General features: G+C 49.9%; 1 protein-coding gene across 1 annotated transcript; it reads right to left on the minus strand.

The window, feature by feature from the left end:
* Window positions 1-11,283: 11,283 nt before the first annotated feature.
* On the minus strand, window positions 11,284-18,723 carry LOC100075469 (gem-associated protein 4-like). Its single transcript, XM_029082891.2, has 2 exons — window positions 18,549-18,723; window positions 11,284-14,602 (listed from the first exon to the last, which is right to left on the minus strand). Exons 1-2 carry the CDS (start codon window positions 18,571-18,573, stop codon window positions 11,454-11,456), a joined length of 3,174 nt encoding a protein of 1,057 aa, XP_028938724.1. The 5' UTR covers window positions 18,574-18,723; the 3' UTR covers window positions 11,284-11,453.
* Window positions 18,724-21,982: the final 3,259 nt, after the last annotated feature.

Below are 21,982 nucleotides of genomic sequence, written 5' to 3' on the forward strand. Positions count from 1 at the left end.
CACATCCCTCTCTGCTCCAACACAGTTCCATTTTAACTCGCCCTTCCTTTGAATCTTCCCCAACTCGTGAGCCCTGGGCAGGGAGTCAGGAGACCTGAGTTCTAGTTCTGCTCTTGACTTTTCTGCAAGCCCCCGGCTAATCATTCCTCTCTGATTTTACCATCTGCAACTCAAGAGTACGGGGTCTTTGGCCTGGCCCGCTCAGGGAACATTATCAGAGGGTCGTTGGCACTCCCCGATCAGTAATCAAGAGAATTTACTCTGTGCAGAGCCCGGTCTTCCGTGTATTTGTCTCTTTTGGACGTTAATGCTTCATCATTACTGATGTGCCTGTCTTCAGTCCCTTCTCCTCTAATTCCCAGCTGTGTATTCTCTCCCAGTGCTTAGTACAGTGCTCTGCACATAGTAAGCATTTAATACATACTATTACTACCTAAGCAATTGGGAGAGAACAACAGAAGTAGTGGACACGACCCCTGTCTTTAAGGAGCTGACAATCTAGCGGACATATGAGATTCCAGAAAGGAAGTCATAGTGACTGCATAATTTTTCAAGACCTTTAAAATCTTCCTTCCAGTCCACGGGACCTGGCCTACCTTACTGGACTTGATTCTATTTATCGTGATTAAGTTGTCTTGCTTTTGGCCATCTCCCCCGATTAGACTGTAAGCCCGTGAACGGGCAGGGATTGTCTCTATCTGTTGCCGAATTGTACATTCCAAGAGCTTAGTACAGTGCTCTGCACATAGTAAGCACTCAGTAAATACTATCGAATGAATGAATGAATGGACTTCCAGCCGGGAAGAAGGGAAAGCTGCCAGGGTGGGCTATCATCTCGACCGAAGAGGCCTTTGTCAAGCTCATACAGCTGAAAGGACCCGTGAGTGACGTGGAAAAGCTGAAGATATAGGACAAACAAGTCACTATGGGGAACATCAACATCCCCTGTCCTTGTGAGACAATCATCAAAGGCAAAGCCGTGTGGGATGCTTGGAATAGTTGCAAAGAGATAGCCAGGGAGGATGCCATCAAGGCTTACATAGCTAAAGTGGAGGAGCTGGCACAAAAACAGAGTGGCTAGCTGCCTGGGGAGGAACCCGCCTCATCTTGTTCTCCTCCTGCCTACTCCCGAAGTTGGGGAAACCCAAGGCAAACGACAATAAATGACTTCATTGTTTTAGTAAAGGAGTGAGGATGATCCATGATTCACCTTCGCCTGCGAAAATTCAGCTGGGAGGATTTATCATGCATCTACTCCAGCCTTGAGCACAGTACTTGTCCCGTAGTAAGTACTTAATACCGTAATAATAACGAATTCATTCCACAACAATAGAAGAAGGCAAAGAGATGGGACAAGAGATGCCTGACAGGTAGTGGTGTCTTAGTGAATGGGTAACCAGTGCCAAGCTGAGGCTGTTTGCATGTGCTGCCCAGTTGATCTTGCAGCATCGCTTGGCACAGATCTCTCCACTTCTTTAGCACCTCCAGTAGTTACCTACCTCCCTCCACAACGAGAAGAAACTCCTTATCACTGGTATCAAGGCATTCAATGAGTTCTCTCCATTTTACATTACTGACTCTGGCTGACACTTTTCACCCTTTCTAAATTCACCTCCTGCAGCGTGGCGCATGAGAAGCAGCATGGCGCAGTGGAAAGAGCACGGGCTTTGGAGTCAGGGCTCATGAGTTCGAATCCCAGCTCTGCCACTTGTCAGCTGTGTGACTGTGGGCGAGTCACTTAACTTCTCTGTGCCTCAGTTCCCTCATCTGTAAAATGGGGATTAAGACTGTGAGCCCCACATGGGACAACCTGATTCCCCAGCGCTTAGAACAGTGCTTTGCACATAGTAAGCACTTAACAAATACCAACATCATTATTATTATTATTATTGTCTCTCCCACCTCCAATTCCTTGTTCATGCTGCTCTCCGAGCCGGGAACTCCCTTCCCCCACAAATCTATCAGACCATCTTTTTAGCCCTCCTAAAAGTCCATCTCCCTCCTCTCCTGTCCCCGGAGAGCTTGCAATCTAATTTAAGGCAGCTAGAAATTACTTCTAAGTAGTGGAAACAAAAAGAAGAATGAGAATACAACTGGGAACAGCAACCACAGCCTGCTGGGTGACGCGGACAAATCATTTAACCTCTGGGCTCAGAAAAATGGAAAAAAGAGGTCTACTCTCCCTAACTCGTGGAAAGTGCGCCCCATGTGGGACAGGGCAGGGTCTGATCTGATTATCTGGTATCTACCTTAGGGTTTGGCCCAGTGTTGAGTATCTATTAAGTGCTCAATACCACATTTAATGAAAGGGGAATAAGTGAATACCTAACGTGCCTAGATCAATAAGTACGCAAGCGCCAAGGATGGCTATATATGCGTAAATGCTATGGGGCTGCTGTTAGATTGGAAGACTTCCTCTTCTTCTCCCCTGACCAACAGTTCTGAAACAGAGGCAGAGATCTGGGTCTGTCTCTAGGCTTTAATCTCATTGGGGGCAGGGAATGTCCTCTCCCAAGTTCTTAATACAGTGCTCTGCACACAGTAAGTGCTCAATAAATATGACTGATTTATTTGTACATTCCAAGCGCTTAGTACAGTGCTCTGCACATAGTAAACGCTCAATAAATACTATTGAATGAATAAGAATGGGTCAGGGGAAAGGACAGGCCAAGTGAAAAGGTTAGGCTAGGATAAAGATTAGGATAGGGGTTACACAGTAAGTGCTCAATAAGTACGATTGTCTAAGAATAGGTAATTTGGGGTGGAGGAAAGATTGGACCAGGTGAGTCACTGGGGCAGAGCAGATAGTCAGAGGCGTTTCTTCTCAGAATGCAGTCCAAAGGCTGTTTAAAAGCCCAGGCTTTAAATATGGAGAAATCTGGAGCCCCTAAGGCTCTGGGATCTGTAGACTGTGAGCTCATTGTGGACATCGATTGTCTCTCTCTATTGCTGTATTGTACTTTCCCAAACACTTAGTACAGCGCTCTGCACACAGTAAGCGCTCAATAAATACGACTGAGTGAATGAATGAATGACTGCAGAAGTGAGGGGCCCAGAACCACCCAGCAGTGTTTTAATAAGGAAGAGTGGGAGAAGCATTGTGGTTTAGTGGATAGAGCACAGGCCCGAGAGTGAGTCAGAAGGGCCTGGGTTCTAATTCCCACTCAGCCACTTGCTGTTGAGTGACCTTGGACAAGCCACTGAACGTCTCTGGGGCTCAGGTCCCTCATCTGTAAAATGGAGATTAAGACTGTGAGCCCTATGGGAGACAGGGCCTGGGTCCAACCCGATTATCTTGTATCTACCCCAGAGTACAGTGTGCGGTGCCTGGCACATAGTAAGCACTTAAATACCATTTAAAAGGAAAAAGTCTGTTGGCTTGTTTTGATAGAGCTAACTGTTGTTGACTATTCTTAAATTATTTTCGAGTGAGTCATCCCTGTCGATGCTGTTTTATTTTTCTTTTCTGGGCATCTAGTGGTACAGGATCAGTGAGGGGAGTGGGTGTGGGATATGGAAACTACTTAAAACTCACCTCCTCCAAGAGGCCTTCCCAGACTGAGCTCCTCTACTCCCTCTACCACCCCCCCTTCACCTCTCCGCAGCTTAACCCTTTTTTCCCCCCATTTTCCTCTGCTCCTCCCCCTCTCCCTTCCCATCCCCTCAGCACTGTACTCGTCTGCTCACTGTATATATTTTCAATACCCTATTTATTTTGTTAATGAAATGTACATCGCCTTGATTCTATTTAGTCGCCGTTGCTTTTACGAGATGGTCTTCCCCTTGACTCTATTTATTGCCATTGTTCTCGTCTGTCCGTCTCCCCCGATTAGACCGTAAGCCCGTCAAACGGCAGAAGACTGTCTCTATCTGTTGCCGACTTGTTCATTCGAAGCGCTTAGTACAGTGCTCTGCACATAGTAAGCGCTCAATAAATACTATTGAATGAATGAATGAATACGGAAGAGGAGCAAACAAGAACCACCTCGGTACACTATGAAGTGTTAAAAAAACCTACGCACAAGGTCAACAGCTGGTGAGACCACCCCCTCGTCGATGAGACACCCCACAGGGGTTGGAGGAGCAGCCCTGGCTTCAACTCCCCTTAATCTCACCAACCCAGTGTGAGTGTCCTTTTTGGAGAAGAGAGCTCTGCCATGCTCGAATAGGTCACCGAGCAGGTGAACAACTGCAAGGTTCCCGAAACCCTACGTTATCCCTTCGCAAGCAGCCGTTTGGCTTCCAAATGGAAATTTTGGGAGAGGACAACCACCCATCGGAACAGCACCCTGCACAGATGCTCTTGTTTAATCATATTTATTGAGCGCTTACTGTGTGCAGAACACTGTACTAAGCGCTTGGGAGAGGACAATATAACAATAAACAGACACCACACCCTTGGCTGCTTAAAGAGAGAGGAAGTCTGATCAAAACTTTCCAGATCCAGAAAGTGCTGGAAGCCTGATGGGAAGTTTATTCATCGACTGACCTCCCTCATTATCATTTCTGCATCTGTAGCGGTCAAAGGAACTAATTCTCCATGGGGAAGGAAGGTCTGACAGCTGCCAAGGCTAAGAGTCAATTACCAGCCACTTCAGGAGAGGAAGGGGATTCTCGGCAGCTCTATACCTCTGCCCGCATACTCGTTATTCACTAAAGTTGTGGGGGTGCCGAGTTTGGCAGCTCTCGTTTGAAACACAAGAGCTCGAGCTGCTGTGGAAAGTCTCGCAACGCACACCCGACTCTGGGAACCTGGCCATAATTTGGGGCCTGACCTGGCTAGAAATCCAGAGTGTGTGTGGGGGGGTGTTTGTCTGGCCATCACGTGGCTAGACCCAACCTCAGGGTGTGTGTGTCTGTGTACGTGTGTTTTTATAGGGAAGAGGGGGATGTCTATGAAATGCTCCGCACATGTGCAGGCTGCTGGGGGCCGTGGACGCTTGCAGCCTGAAGGTGCCTGAAAAGGGAGTACCGGCCAGCTTCGCCACCCAGACTAAGGCTGAGCTAAAGCCTCATGACCTGCAGGGTCTGGCTACAGCTCCCTCTCCAATCCAATCTGTGTGCACAGGAAACAGTGCGGCCTGGAGGAGAGTGTCACGGGCCTGGGAGTCAGAGGACCCGAGTTCTAATCCTGGCTTTGCCACTTGCCTGCTGGGGACTTTGAGCAAGTCAGTCACTCAATCATATTTATTGAGCACTTACTGTGTGCAGAGTACTGTTCTAAGCACTTCAGAGAGTACGATAACACAGTATAAAGACATATTCCCTGCCCACGGCAAACGAAGTCTAGAGGGGGAAACAGATATTGATTTAAATTACAGATACGGACATCAGTGCAGTGGGGAATGAGTAAGTGAATTTCTCTGGGCCTCAGCTTCCTCATCTGTCAAATGGAGAATCAACACCTTGTGCTCCCTCCCACTTAGTTCATGAGCCCCACGTAGGACAGGGCCTATGTCCAACCTAATGATCCCATATCCACTCCAGCACTTGGCTCACAGTAAAGGCTTACCGAGTACCAACGTCATCGTCGATTATTCCTGCAAAAGTGGCCCCTTTCAAAAGAAACCTTCCTAACTCCTTGGTTCCTCTTAGGATGAGCCAGCATTCCCACTTAGCCAGGGTGTCCCAGCCCCACAGCTCGCAAGGGGTTCTGGGGGCAGGCAGACCCAACGCCACACTGCCTACTGGTCGACCGGCCTCACTTTCAGGTGGTCAGTGAAACTTTCCCCGGTTTCTACTGAAGACTTCAATTTCCTCTGCCCACGTCCCACCAGATCCATAGGCTGAAGTATCCACCCTCCTCCGCCCCGCTGACGCTCTCCAGAGCCGGCTGACCGTAAGGTTTCTAAAATAACCACTGGGCAGATGGTCTGTTTTTGCTCATCCTCACGCACACTCCCAGCAGTCCTGCCCGTCTGCCCCTTTCACGGCCTCACCGGCAAACAGGATTTATGCCATCTTGCCCTTGGCTCCATCTCAGTTCTCAAACGTTTCATCTCTTACCAAATATGACGATAGGGTCCGGCAGAATAACCATTTGATTCTGCTGGACTGTCTAGATTCACTAGGAGACTCAAAAATCTTCTGCTTCATTTTTTCCATTAGTGTTCCTATATTTAGCAACTTCAAGGAATTTTTTAAAAAAAGACAAAATGAATAAAAGGTTAAGGGCCATATGTCCAATCTGAGGTCATGGCCTCACTGGTCCTGGTGATGGAAAATATACAGAGCAGGAAGAAAGCTGTCTCCACTTGTTTGTTTTCACTTTCTTGGTTGGAACAAGATGGAAGGAGCATTTAAGTAGCTTTCTTGGAAACAGAATCAGGGAAGGGAGGGCTCTCAAGAAAACAGTGGCCACCTGTGTTAGTATCTGTATGCCAAGCCTCATCAGTAGCATTTTCAAACCTGCCAGGACTGACCACGTGCTCTCCTCAAACACCGACAATGGCTACTGCTTTCTATCCCATTCCAGATCCGCCACACCACTCCTCGTGCCCACTCCCCACTCTTAATACCTCATACTACTTTCTGGTATCGGGTCCTAGGTGCGCTAAGCAGTACGGCGTAGCGGATAGAGCATGGGCCTGGGATTCAGAAGGTCATGGGTTCTAATCCCTGCTCTCCGACTTGTCTGCCATGTGGCCTTGGGCAAGTCACTTTACTTTCCTGTGCCTCAGTTACCTCATCTGTAAAATGGGGATTAAGACTGTGAGCCCTATGTGGGACATGGACTGTGTGCAACCTGATTTGCTTCTATTCATCCCAGCGCTTAGTAGAAGGCCTGGCACATAGTAAGTGCTTAACCAAGACTGTAATTATTATAATTATTACTATTAGTCAATAGTTTGTAACAGTTTACCCCCTCTAGATCGTGAGCTGCTTGGAGGCAGAGACTGTGTCTTGGTTCCGATGTACTTAAGTGCTTAGTATAAGGCATGGCACTCAGTAGGACCTCAAAAAACCAGAATCAATATAATAAAAAAGCCCCCTTCCGCAGGAGACATTCCCCGATTAACCCCTCAGATCCTCATATCAACCCACCAGCCTGGTTCAGCACTTAGGTTTACATGAGTTTATTCAGTCTCCAATTTATTCATATGCTTACTGTTGAAGTTACCAGTTTTACCTGTTTTTTCTTATCTCCTTTGCATAGGCATGACCCATCTCTCCCTTAATAGACTGTAAGCTCGAGGGTAGGAAATCGTATCTTCTAGTTTTATCATATGTTCCGAAGCACCTAGTACAGTGCTCTGCACCTAGATGGAATTGAATGAATACTGATGATGATGAAGATCGGGGTACATTCTGAGGACCCTGATGGTTTGAAGGATGGGCCAGTTTTCCATGACCAGCCAGAAAAACCCTCCGAAATCCAGAACATGTTCTTCAAAATAACTGCAAATTTTCCACTCAGGGCAAAGCTGACTTTGGAAATGTTCCCATGCCCAAGTTTCTGGTTCAGATCCATTCAGACTACCACCCAATTGCCCAAGGGCTTGGAAAGCTCCATGGCTCCAGCCCTCCCCATCATGTCTTCACTCCCTCAGAGCAGAGTTGCATCAGACTCTGCAATCCCCTCCCAAGGAGGGGTTCCTGCCACAGTTCTCTCCGCAATCACACCTCCATGCATTAAAGTTAGGGTAGGTGAATCTCACAGAAGGTGTGGTCCAAAAGATAATCAGAGTGGGAGTTACCGTGGATTTTTATCTAGATTTCACAAGACCAGTGGAATCACAACCATTATGCGATCCTGGGCAAATGGATAAAGCCCCGGGACAGGGGAGGAGAGTTTCTGGAGAAATATGATCTCTCACCTGCAGAAATTTTGCATGAGAAAGTAGTCACACCCAGAGCCAAACCCCTTATCTGAACCCTTGCAGGAGCAGGAAGGGAAAATCAAGATTTTGTCACTTGAGTGTTCTGTTTCAGCAGGTCCCCCACGCTCCTGTTCCAAATCTAAAGGTTGGGATTTCAAATAAGACTACAACAGTAGCCCACTGGGCAAAATATAGAGGCTGGAGGGTCTCCCGGGTTCCCCTTGTGCCATACAAGGCAGACCACAAAAGCTGGGGCTATGACGAGACCCATCTACATCCTCCTCTGGGCTTTGACGAAACAATTCCACAATTAGAATAACTACCACCTAGAAATGGCAAGAGACCTTTTACAACTTAGAATAAATACAGTTGAGCAGAGTCCTGCCTATAAGCAACACTTGTAGGATCGCAATATCTCTCAGTGACTGAGATCCAAAGTCTCCTGCCTTGAGGCAGAAACTTAGTTACAAAATCCTCCCTGCAGACATACGAAATGAACAATAAAAAATTTAAATTGCCAAAATCGGGGGCGTAAACACCGGTAACAGCTGGGTACTTCCTCAAGACCTTTGTTCCTGGTAGCTTCGGGCACTGAACACCTATTAGTTTGTCTCTGTTCTTACAGTCCAAGGGAGCAATAAGTGGAAATTGATCTACTTTATAAATAGGGAAACTGAGGCCCAGAGCCATTTTCCACTTCTCTCCAGTTTCATGCCCTGGGCTTTTAGCCATGAACCTGGAAATGTATCCTCAGCTTTTCAGAAATATAAATTATTTGGGTGAGAAAAAATTGGCTTTGTCATGTAGAAAACATACTCAGTTGATAAGGCATCAGGGTTCTGGAATCTCTCTTGCTGTTCACAGCTCACCTGGGCATCTTTTTTTGCTATTCAAAGCAGTTGCAGATTTTAAAATCTGGGCTTTTTAGCCCCAAATTCCAGCTGATGAAATTGACTCTGGGCAGGGCTGTGGACAGAAGATGCCCAGTTTGCCCTTTGTTTTTTTTACGGCTTAAGTGCTTACTATGTGCTAGGCACTGTTTTAAGTGCTGGGGTAGAGGTTGGACACAGTCTATATACCTCATGGGGTCCCTTTGTTTTTTTACGGCTTAAGTGCTTACTATGTGCTAGGCACTGTTTTAAGTGCTGGGGTAGAGGTTGGACACAGTCTATATACCTCATGGGGTTCAGTCTTAGTCCCCACTTTGCAGACGAGGTAACTAAGGCACAGGGAAGTTAAGTGATTTGCCTATGGTCACTCAGCAGACAAATGGCAAAGCTGGGATTGGAAGCCAGGTCCTTCTGACTCTCAGGCCCGAGCTCTATCCACCAGGCCACACTGCTCCTCTTATAGTGTGAGGAGGTCTTGACAGATGGGTCTGACTGGCCATTGGAGGTCATGATTGCCCTGCCCACTGGATCGGGACATTTCAAGGAGTCAAGTGTTTCCCTGCTTAGTGGACTCGGCCCAACTGCAGACATGGCCCCTGCTCCAAGAAACCCCGCTGGTTTCTCTTAAAATGATACACCGTTCCCACTTCACCCAGGGTGCCCCCTACACCCACCCAGATTGGAGCATCCCTGCAGCGTGCTGAGGTTTCTGTGGGCAGACCCAAGACCATGCTATCGATCAATTGACCTCGATCTACTCTTCTCAGGTTCTACTGCAAATTTCAACTTCCTCTGTTCACATCCCACAAGAATCATAAGATGAGAAATCTTCCTCCTCGGCTGCACCGCCACTCCCCAAAGTAGGCTGACCCGCAAGACTTTGAAAATTACCATCGGGCAACCTGTCTGCTTCCGCTCACCCTCACTCACACTCCTGGTGGCCCTTCCCCTTCACTTACGTGGCTGGGAATTCCGAAGGCAGACAGGACTCATGCCGTCTTAAAGCTTGGCTTCCACTTGAATCCACTGCAAAAAGCATCTCAAAAGCCTTCTTTCCTCACACAGTAGATCCCATGTCCACCCTACAGAGATGAAGGAACACAATATATCTTCATTCCTCCTACAGTGAGCCTCGTGCATTTTCTGGTAACTCCTTAAATTATCCAGAGACAAGGTTGGGTCAACAAAAACACTGAGATATAAAGGAATAAGGGACTGGTTTCAAGACAATTAAAATAATATATCTACCGCACTGGATGAAATCCAAGAAGGCTGTGGAAGTAAAGAACTGAAACAAACCTTGTAAGACTATAACTTGAATTCAACTACAGAACTGCAGTGGTTTCTCTGACACTTTTCAGTGGCTATATAAACCTCAGTAGGAATCAATTTACTCTGCTTAAAAAGATCTTTTGTAAATAGTGAATTTTAAATGGCTGCAGTAGGCTCCTTCGGCAAACCTAATGAAGGACTGCTAGCCGGATTGTCACATATTTTCATTTACTTGAAACAGAATTCAAGCCGAAGCCAAGAATATAACCAATTCACAGCCCTATCGCGGTAACTACGTTTCCCCATTATTCCACCTCAGTTTGTCCAAATCACTTGATGAAGACATATAATGTACCCCAAATGACTGAGTGGAGAACAGTTCCACAATGCTTTGTTTCTGACTATACCTATAGGCTCAGCCAGAATAACTGTTTGTTTTTGCTGGCACTCGACACACTAGAGGAGTAAAAATCTTCTGGTTCATTTTTTCCGTGAGCAAGTCTATGTTTGGCAACTCCAGGGAATAAAAAAAAATGACAAAATGAGTAAGACGTTATGGACTGTAGGTCCAATCTGAGGTCACCGCCCCATTGGTGCTGGTGAAGGAAAACATACCGAACAGGAAGAACACAGTCTCGACTTCTTTTTTCATTTTCTTGGTCAGTACAAGATGTCTTAGAGAAGCAGCGTGGCCTAGTGGATAGAGAACAGGCCTGGGAGTCAGAAGAACCTGGGTTCTAATCCCAGCTCTGCCACTTGTCTACTGTTTGATCTTGGGAATGCCACCAAACTTCTTTGTGTCTAGGTTCCCTCACCTGTTAAATGGTGATTAAGTTATGTGAGCTCGATGTGGGGAGGGACTGTGACCAATCTGATTAGCTTGTATATAATCCAGGGCTTAGTACAGTGCCTGGAACATAATAACCACTTAAACACCATAAAAAAGATGAACAATTAAAGATGAGACTCCCCAACTTAAGGGATATTGAAGGCAGTTGAAAGAGCTTGAAACGGATTAAAAGGAAAATAGAAGAAAAAGGAGAGATGGGAGGTCACCTAACAGTGACATAAACTAATCGCTGTGTTGGATCCAGGAATCTGTCCAAATCCATCCCCAGTATTAAGGTGCCTTCTTCCCCTTTGGATGTTCTTCCTCGCCTTCTCTTCATGCTACTTCTCCCTCTGCCCTACTCGCAGCTTCTCCGAGGGTCTTCTGAGAAGTCTAACGTTAGGGATTTCAGAGGGTGAATAACCTTAGGAGGAGTCAGTGTCTAACCACAGTGACAAAATATTGGCGACTGTTCAAAAGGTAGAGAAAAGTAAGATTTATTGAATTTTACAAATACTGAATAAATTTACTTTCTATCTTAATACATTGTTCACCCTGATGTGTACCATCCAGGGGCCTCTATCTCTTATTTCATATCACTGTAGTGTCCAACCCAGGCACTGGGATCCAGCTCACGGGGCCTCAGAGGTTGCTTATCTTCTGCAGCAGCGTCTTGCGCTGCTCCTCGGGACCAACGTTTTCGGCAATCGACAGCAGGAAGTGCCGCTCGTTTGCTCTCCGGAGCAAGGAGCTGGCTGAGAGATCGGCCTTGCTCAGGGCTTCGTAGGAGGAGAGGAGCTCCAGGACCAGCACGAAGAGCGGATCGCCCACCCCCTGGGGCAGCATGGCCATGATGTGAAGGACGTGGCAGAACATCTGGATGTACACAAACAGGGCTTCCTGCACCAGGCCGCTCTCCTGCCCCGGGCTCGGGGGGCAGGCCGACCGTCGCCTGACCGACTCCAGCAGGCCGTTCAGGCCGGTGACCGTCAGCCTGACGACGTGATGCCACCCGTCCGGGGGGAGCCAGGAGGCGCAGCTGGGGCCGCAGAGGAACTGAAAACTCCTCAGGAGGAGCGCCGACATCTGGAGGTCCTGGGCGAAGGGCTTCAGGTTGAGCAGCGGCATAAAGCGGACGTACTCCAGCCCGTACGGGACGTGCAGGAGCTGCCTCTCCAGCAGGCTCCTGGTCACCCGCTGGAGGGAGTCCCACTCGCCGGGGCTGCACCAGGGCAGGACCTGCACCAAGGCCACCAGGAAGCCCTTGCTGAAGAAGCTGACCTCGTCGGGGCCGTCCGCGCCGACGGCCAGGAGGGCGAGCATCAGCCGGCGGGTGGCCGCCGAGGCGCAGCAGCACTCCATCCAGGCCAGCAGCCCGGTGCCCGGGCCGTAGGCCGGGAGGGGCCGCGAGGTCCACTCCCCCTCCGGGAGCCGGCAGGTTTCGAAGAGGGTGGCCGGCACCTCGCACTCGAAGCGGCCCCCGAAGATCTCGCGCAGCCTCAGGCCGACCGTCCAGTCCAGGCGGGCGACCTTCCGCCGCAGCCAGGACAGGGACTTAGTCCAGGTCTCCGGGCGCGAGGGCTCGCCCTTGGCCAGCAGGAGCCCACTCAGCGTCTCCAGGTTGTGGACCACCAGGTCCTTGGAGTCCAGAGAGAGGTGCCGCTTGGTCTCGGCCCGCTCCCAGAACCTGGTGTAGCCGTCCAGCAGCTGGCACAGGGCGAAGAGGAGGGGAAAGGGGAAGCAGGACTCGAGCCAGGACGCGTCGCGGCCGGCTGCCAGCGCCCGGCCGAGGATCTTCAGGCTCAGCTCCACTCGCACGAAGTCCGCCGCCAGATAAGGGGCGACAAACACCTCGATCGCCTCTTTGGGAGCGAGCAGAGGCGCCGCGGAGCTGCCTGCCGGCTCGGAGGGGGGATCCATCAGGTAGTTTAATAACTCCAGAAACTGTTTCTCCTCCTTGACTGAAGAAAGCTTCCCCCACACGCCGTCTTTGAGACAATCCACTAGCAGAGAAGGGCCGGAGGTGCCCTCTTCTCCCTCACTGAAACTGAGGGAGGGGAAGGCGCTCAGAATCTGGGCCAGGAAAACGTGAGTACCGACGTTGAACACGGCGAGTCTACAGAGCATCTTCAGGGTGGCTTCCGGATGAAGCACGGCCAGCCGGGCTATGGAAGAAATGGCTTTAGCTACACCCTGTTCTGAGACACTCTGTGTTATCTGATTGAAAACTGTATTCAGCTCTTTCTGAAAACCCTCTGTGTAGGCCACAAGCTTCTTGGAGAGACCCTGCCTTCCCCAGGAAGTCAGGACACCCGAGAGCACTTTATTTTTATCTGGCAGCGAGAGCTCAGCGTAACAGTCTAAGATCACCGTGGTCACCACTTCAACCTGAGACTCGGGAATCTTCCCGTCAGTCACGTCGACAACTGTCGCGGTGGTTTCCAACAGTTTCGACACCAGATCCGGATCGTGGAACAGCGCTCCGTTTTGAACCAGACAGTCTATCCACTCCTCCGAGAAGGCCCACTTCTGCTCCGAAGCAAAGAGGTGGCACATCTCCTTGTGCCGGTCCATCTTCTGCTCGATGATTGCCATGGCGACCGCGGCTCTGAGGCTCTCCTCCGAGCCCTGGCATCTCGGTTCCGAATGGGCTTTCTTCAAGAAGTCCTCGATGCTCTCCTCCAGCCTGGAGGCCGTCTGCCTCTCGGCCTCGTCGATGTCACTAGATGTCAGGAACTGCCCTAGGCTCCGGCTCAAAGACCCCAAGCTGTCTCCCAGCCGGAAGATCCCGTAGTTCGCTCTCTGGCTTCCGCTAAGCGTGGCCTGCAGCTCCGTCCCCCACTGTTGAAGCAATCCGAGCAGGAAACCCCAGCCCACCAAGAGCGTCTCCTTGGGGAGCTTGTCTATCGCGGTCAGACTGACGTCTCTCTCGGCCTCTTTCACCTTCTCGGCCAGCCCCCGTCGGTAGTGAGGGTTCTGGCGGTCCGAGTTCCAAATGTTGATGACGGTGGCCATCTTGTCCAGATACAGCACAGCGGACAACGGCCGACTGTCCGCCCCCGTCGGGGCAAACACGGTCAACATGTCGGCCAGGTTGGCCAGGGCGTAGCACTTTAACTCGGGTGACGTGATGCTGTTTTGGATCTTGTTGAGTCCTTCCGCCAGCACAGCCAGCAGGGGAAGAGTCGGACAGGCCTCTGGTTCTTCCTCATCGGAGAGCGACAGATACGTTCGGACCAGCAACCCAAACTGCAAAACCAGGCTGTGTGGCTGCCTTCTCTTCTGCTTCATCATTTCCCTCCAGACGTCCAGGAAGAAGGTCACATCTTCCGAGGACGTGTCTTTGGCCACGTGCTCCACAAACCGCTCCAGTTCCCCGCGCTGCGCACCGGCGGGCAGTGCCAGCAGGACCTCGACGAAGAATCCCGGCTCCCCCAGGGTCTTAAAGAGCTCAAAAAGGATGGTGTGGTTGACATCGGGGATCATATTCCCCACTGCAAAGAAGACGTCTTCTTGCCACCAAGTTTCAATGTCTGCGGGAGTTACGGGACTGGGCTTAAAGATTTTGGTCCATACGATGATCAAGATGTTCTTCTTCCAAGACTGGAGGAGGCTGGGTCGTGCCCGGAAGGCGGCCGAGGTGATCTCCGCGACGGCGCTGAGGATTGGCCGCCCAACCCGCTGCCAGTCGGCCTTCTGCAGCTCTGCCACAGCCTTTGGGCAGCACAGCTTTTCAGCCAACAGGAACCCTCCCCGTAACACGGTGGTCTCACGGCAGATATCGAAAGGTCCTATTGGGCACAGAGACACATCGTCATCCTCAGGGCAGGGAAATCTCAAAAGTCCACCCGTAGTTAGCTCCACAGGGAGCTCCTCCAAGGGAATCAGAAGTCCCACCTGCGTTCTCACGGTCACGAGGCCCTCAACACCAGGACCAGAAGGCTTTTATTTTATTATGGTTTTTGTTAAATGCTTACTGTGTGCCAGGGACTGTGCTAAGCACTGGGGTAGATACAAGCTAATCAGGTTGGACCCAATTCACGTCCCACATCGGCTCACCGTCTGAATCCCCAAACCAAAGCCGGAGAAATGAAGTCACTTGCCCAAGATCACACAAAGACAAGTGGCGAAGCCGGGATTAGGATGCACGTCCCTCTGACTCCCGGGACTGTGTTCTATCCATTAGGCCATGTCGCTTGGAGGTGGGAGGCTCAAAAGAAACAAAAGGAAAACACTGCACCCAGCAGTCAGAGATCACGGGCTTTTTGTCTCTGTAGGAAGGTGCCACAATAGAAAGTATCGAGAGTCACTGATAAGTAGTCTGTAACAAGCTTTACGAGCAAATTAGGACTGCCAGAAGGGTATTTTATGGACAGTGAAAGGTTAGAGAAGAATTAAACTCAGAGGTGATAGATGGGGTATGAGGGAAAAGTTAAGGCCATTAAATACAACACCCCTGTGAGGATGGCTATCCAAGAGAGCAACGGTAACCCCCATTCCTCCAGGTGTCCATATGGCCCTTGTTACTGTATTAAATGCCGGACTAGATTCAGAATAATCGGGTAGGGCACAGTCCCTATCCCACATAGGAGAAGGGAGAATGGGTACTGAATCCCCATTTTACAGATGAGGAAACTGAGGCACAGAGCGGTTAAGTGACTGCCCGAAGTCACACAGCTGGGCTTAATACGCACATCCACTGAATCTGAGGTCTGTACTCTTTCCACTAGACCACACTGCTTCCCTACCCTTCAGCTCCCCTCCAAGGTATAGGCAGATTTCTGGCTCTCTCTCCTTCAAGATAATAAAATAATAATTGTGGTGTTTGTTCAGTGCTCACAATTTGCCAAGCATTCCACCAAACGCAGGGGTGGGCACAAGACAACCAGGGCGGCCACGGTCCCTTATCTCAAAGGGGGCTCCCAGCCTAAGTAGCGGAGAGGAGAGGTATTCCACCCCCATTTTAATAATAATAATAATAATGTTGGTATTTGTTAAGCGCTTACTATGTGCAGAGCACTGTTCTAAGCGCTGAGGTAGGTACAGGGTCATCAGGTTGTCCCACGTGAGGCTCACAGTCTTCATCCCCATTTTACAGATGAGGTAACTGAGGCCCAGAGAAGTGAGGTGACTTGCCCACAGTCACACAGCTGCCAGGTGGCAGAGATGAGGACACCAAAGGTCGTAGAAGTTAGGTGACTTGTGCAAGGTGACACCGTAGGCAAGTAGCGGAGCCAGGACTGGGACCCCGGCCCCGTGGCTCCCTCTCCCCCAGCTCCGCCGCTTAGTACAGCGCTCAGTGAAGCAGCGTGGTCTGGTGGAAAGAGCACGGGCCTGGGAGTCAGAGGTCGTGGATTCTAATCCCGGCTCTGCCACGTCTATGTGACCCTGGGTAGGTCACTTCACTTCTCTTTGCCTCAGTTACCTCATCTGTAAATTGGCGATCAGGATTGTGAGCCCCATGAGGGAAATGTCCAACCTGATGACCTTATATCTACCCCAGTGCTTAGAACTGTGCTTGGCACATAGTAAGCGCTTAACAAATGCCACAGTTATTATGATGATGATGATGATGATGATGAAATGATTGGCTGCCGTGGTCCCGCTTCCCCTCCGGCCGCCCCATCGCATCCCATCCTCTGCCCCGCCATGGGCTCCTCTGTGCCTTCCCTCAGGAGTGTGGCTTAGTGGAAAGAGCAGGGGCTTGGAAGTCAGAGGATGCGGGTTCTAATCTCGGCTCGGCCACTTGGCTGCTGTGTGACCTTGGGCAAGCCACTTCTCCATGCCTCAGTTACCTCATCTGTAAAATGGGGAGTAAGAATGTGAGACCCATCAACTTGATTACCTTGCATCTACCCCTGCATTTTGAACAGTGCTTGGCACATAGTAAGCGCTAAACAAGTACCACAATTATTATTATTACTATTCAAAGTCCTACTGAAGGGGCATCTCCTCCAAGACACCTTCCCAGACTAAGCCCCCTTTTCCTCAGCTCCCCCTCCCTTCCGCATCACCTCGACTCGCTCTCTTTGCTCTTCCCCCCACGGAGCACTTATGTATATATGTAAGACCCCAGGCTTGGTCGTGGGTTCAAATCCCAGCTCCGCCACTTATCAACAGTGTGATTTTGGGCAAGTCGCTTCACTTCTCTGTGCCTCAGTGACCTCATCTGTAAAACGGGGATGAAGACGGTGAGCCTCACGTGGGATAACCTGATTACCCTGTATCTACCCCAGCGCTTAGAACAGTGCTCTGCACACAGTAAGCACTTAACAAATGTCAACATTATTATTATCATTTCATCCCCATTTGACAGATGAGGTCACTGAGGCACAGAGAAGTGAGGTGACTTGCCCACAGCCACACAGCTAAGTGGCAGTCGGGATTCGAATCCATGACTTCTGACTCCCAAGCCCGGGCTCTTTCCACTGAGCCACGCTGCTTCTCTGTACATTCCAGGCGCTCAGCGCAGTGCTCTGCACCTAGTAAAACGCTCAATAAATACGATTGAGTGAATGAACGTCCTCTGACTCCAAGGCCGGGCTCCCGCCACTAGGCCATGCCGTTTCTCGTACTATCCTAGCGCTTAGTCCAGTGCTCCGCACACGGTGAGCGCTCCACAAATACGAGTGAGTGAACGGGAAGCCGCGTGGCTCGGTGGAAAGAGCCCGGGCTGGGGAGTCAGAGGTCGTGGGTTCGAATCCTGACTCCGCCACTTGTCAGCTGGGTGACTTTGGGCAAATCACTTCACTTCTCCGGGCCTCAGTGACCTCATCTGCAAAATGGGGATAATAATAATGATGGTATTTGTCACGCTTACTATGTGCCGAGCACTGTTTTAAGCGCTGGGGTAGACACAGGGTAATCAGGTTGCCCCACGTGGGGCTCACAGTCTTCATCCCCATTTTCCAGATGAGGTCACTGAGGCACAGAGAAGTGACGCGACTTGCCCCCAGTCACACGGCTGACAAGCGGCAGGGTTGGAATTCGAACCCATGACCTCCGACTCCAAAGCCCGGGCTCTTTCCACTGGGCCAGGCTGCTTCACTTCTCCGTGCCTCAGTGACCTCATCTGCAAAATGGGGATGATAATAATGATGGTATTTGTCGCACTTACTATGGGCAAAGCACTGTTCTAAGCGCTAGGGGAGATACGGGGTAATGAGGTTGTCCCACGTGGGGCTCCCAGTCTTCATCCCCATTTTCCAGATGAGGTCACTGAGGCCCAGAGAAGTGACGCGCCTTGCCCCCAGTCACCCGGCTGACAAGCGGCAGAGCCGGGATTCGAACCCATGACCCCCGACTCCCCAGCCCGGGCTCTTTCCACTGGGCCAGGCTGCTTCACTTCTCTGGGCCTCAGTTCCCTCCTCTGTAAAATGGGGATGAAGACCGTGAGCCCCACGTGGGCCAGCCTGATCACCTTGGATCCCCCCCAGCGCTTAGAACAGCGCTTGGTACATAGTAAGCGCTAAATAAATCCCAATATTCTGCCCCTTGTCAGCTGTGTGACTGTGGGCGAGTCACTTCACTTCTCTGGGCCTCAGTGACCTCATCTGGAAAATGGGGATGAAGCCTGTGAGCCTCACGTGGGACAACCTGATGACTCTGGATCCCCCCCCCAGCGCTTAGAACAGTGCTTTGCACATAGTAAGCGCTTCACAAATACCATTATTATTATTATTATTATTATGAGTGAGTGAACGAATGAGGCTGGGGGAGGGCGGGGGCCCCGCTCACCGCTCTCCCGGAGAAGCCAGTCCATGGCGGCGCCGTTGGCGGGGAAGTCAGCGGGAGAACAGACCGCCGTGGGGCGCTCAGTACAGGAGCCGGCGCCCAGTGAGCGCTCAGTAAGTGCGACTGACTGGACGCCCAAGCGCCGCTCGCGCCCGCGGCCTGAGGTGACGGCAAAAGCCGCCGAGAGCATGCGCAGCAGCCCAGGTGACGTCACCGAGCGCGCGCGAGACCACGCCCCCGATGACGTCACCGAAGGCGCGCGCGAGCCCCCCGCCGGCGTCGCGGACTCCGCCCCCTCCCGCCCCCGCAGGCGCGCGCCGGCCCCGCCCCCTGATGGCGTCATCGAAGGCGTGCGCGAGCCCCGCCCCCACCAAGGCTGGCCCGTTCATTCATTCATTTCATTCATTCATTTCATTCATTCATTTCATTCATTCATTTCATTCATTCATTTCATTCATAATAATGGTGGTATTTGTTAACCGCTTACTATATGCCGAGCACTGTTCTAAGCGCTGGGGTAGACACAGGGGAATCAGGTTGTCCCACGTGGGGCTCGCAGTCTTCATCCCCATTTTACAGATGAGGTAACTGAGGCCCAGAGAAGTGAAGTGACTTGCCCAAAGTCACACAGCTGACAAGTGGCCGAGCCGGGATTCGAACCCATGAACTCTGACTCCAAAGCCCGTGCTCTTTCCACTGAACCACGCTGCTTCTCTAATTCATTCATTCTTCATTCATTTCATGCATTCAATAGTATTTATTGAGCGCTTACTAGGTGCAGAGCCCTGGACTAAGCGCTCGGAATGGACAATTGGGCACCAGAGAGAGACCATCCCTGCCCTATAAGGAGCTCAGAGTCTAAACGGGGGAGAGAGACAGCAAAACAGAACAAGTAGGTCATTCAGTGGTGTTTATTGAGCGCTTACTACGTGCAGAGCACCGGGCTAAGCGCTTGGAATGGACAATTGGGCAACAGAGAGAGACCTCCCTGACCAATGACGGGCTCACGGCCTAAACGGGGGAGACAGACAGCAACGCAAAAGGGAACAAAACAAAAACAAGACCACCTCATCAAGATAAATAGAATCATCCTCATTAAGAAAATAAATAGGGTAATAAATAATATAGACAAATGAACACAGTGCGGAGGAGAAGGGAGAAGAGCAGAGGGTGGGGGGGAGAAAAGGGGAGGGGGAGCTCGCAATGGGCCCAGCAGAGAGACCCCCAAGCCTGGGAGGCCCTGATCCTGGGCTTTAATCCCACCCTGGCTCAATGGAAAGAGCCCGGGCTTCGGAGTCAGAGGTCATGGGTTCTAATTTGAACTTCACCACTTGTCAGCCGTGTGACTTTGGGCAAGCCGCTTCACTTCTCTGTGACTCAGTTCCCTCATCTGTAAAATGGGGATTAAAACTGGGAGGCCCATGTGGGACAAACTCATTATCTTGTATCCACCCCAGCACCTACAACAGTGCTTGACACATAGTAAGCGCTTAACAATTACCATCATCACCACCATGTGCTGGCTGCGGGACTTTGGACAAGTCAGTCAACTTTTCTGTGCTTCAGTTCCCTCATGCAAAATGGGGAATCAATACCCGTTTTCCCTCCTACTTATTATAATAATAATGATGGCATTTATTACATGCTTACTATGTGCCAAGCACCATTCTAAGCACTGGGGGAGATACGAGGTAATCAGATTGCCACAGGTGGGGCTCACAGTCTTACTCCCCATGAGGTAACCGAGGCACAGACAAGTGAAGTGACTTACCCAAAGTCACACAGCTGACAAGTGGCAGAGCCAGGATTAGAACCAGAGACTTCTGACTTCCAAGCCCCTGCTCTTTCCACTAAGCCACGCTGCTTCTTGTTACCACTTGCTACTTAAGACTGTGAGCCTCATGTGGGGTCTGATTATCTTGTATTTACCAGCACTTAGTACATTTGACACATAGTAAGAGCTTTAACAAATACAATACCACCACCTCTGGATCAGTGCCAACTCTGAGTACAGTGCTCTGCACAGTAAACACTTAATACAACTGAACTCTGAACATCTGGAGTCCCTGGAAGACCACCCCTGTTCACGGTCTCTAAGTTCTCCCACCTTCAGTTTATATTTCTGATGTTGCCCAGATCTGCTTCCTAAAATGTCACTCGACATTCCTTTCCTCTCTTTAAAAACCTCTGATGGAAGCAGTGTGACTCAGTGGAAAGGGCATGGGTCTGGCAGTCAGCGGACCTGGGTTCTAATCCCTGCTCAGCCACTTGTCTGCTGTGTGATCCCGGGCAAGTCACTTAATTTCTCTGTGCCTCTGTTTCCTCCCTTTTAAAATGGGGGTTACATCCTACTTCCTCCTTAGACCGTAAGCAAAGTAGAGAGACTGCATCCAACTCGATTATCTTGCATCTTCTCATGTACTTAGAACAGTGCTTGGCACACAGTATTTAAATACCATACAAAAATGACATCCCCTCTGCCAGATAAAAATTCCCAAACATTGGGTTCGAGGCTCTCCACCCGTGTCCTTCTTTTTACTTCCTGGAGATCAGAGATCATGTTTACTAATTCTAGAGTACCCTCCCAGCCACCTAGTCCAGTACTAGATGCTAGCACTAGGTCCAGTGTTAAGAAGCAGGTTGGGGCTTTTATTAATGATAATTCCTGTGGTATTTGTTAAGTGTTTACTGTATGCCAAGCACTGTACTAAAAGCTGGGGTAGATTCAAGATAAGATTGGACGCAGTCCCTTTCCCAACTGGGGTTCACGGTCTATGTAGAACAGGCATTAAATCCCCATTATAAGATAACATCTGGACTGTAAGTTTGTTGTGGGCAGGGAATGTGCCTGTTTATTGTTATACTGTACTCTCTCAATGCTTAGTACAGTGCTGTGCACACAGTAAGCGCTCAATAAATACAAGTGAATGAATGAGTGCTCTGTACACGGCAGATGCTCAAACATTATTTGTTTGATTTTTAGACACTGCAACTGGCTCTGTCGAAGCACACACAAAACATTATGTGGTACAAATGACTTTATTTTGAAATTTTAGAACCAAAATTTTGGAATGAAATGGAAGGAGAGAGTCATAATCCCATCAAAGATGAAGAATTTACAGGTTACAGAAAGAACTGGGGAGACTGATAAGGTCACTTGCTTTGTGCTCACACTTAATAATTCTGCACCCGTTAGCAAACACAAACTAATTCTGTGGAGGAAGAAATAGACACCCCTCCCAATACAAGGAAGCAATGACCATCAAAGTTTGGGAATGAGAGGAACATTAATTCTGAATTTCTGAGTTTCCTAGATACTAATGCAGTTTGGGCTGCCAGATTTTGCAGGTCTTGTTTGTCATCCATGTTGTATATAATAATGTTGGTATTTGTTAAGTGCTTACTATGTACTAAGCGCTGGGGTAGATACAGGGTAA

The sequence above is a fragment of the Ornithorhynchus anatinus genome, chromosome 17 (assembly GCF_004115215.2).
Source record: "Ornithorhynchus anatinus isolate Pmale09 chromosome 17, mOrnAna1.pri.v4, whole genome shotgun sequence".
Classification (NCBI taxonomy): domain Eukaryota; kingdom Metazoa; phylum Chordata; class Mammalia; order Monotremata; family Ornithorhynchidae; genus Ornithorhynchus; species Ornithorhynchus anatinus.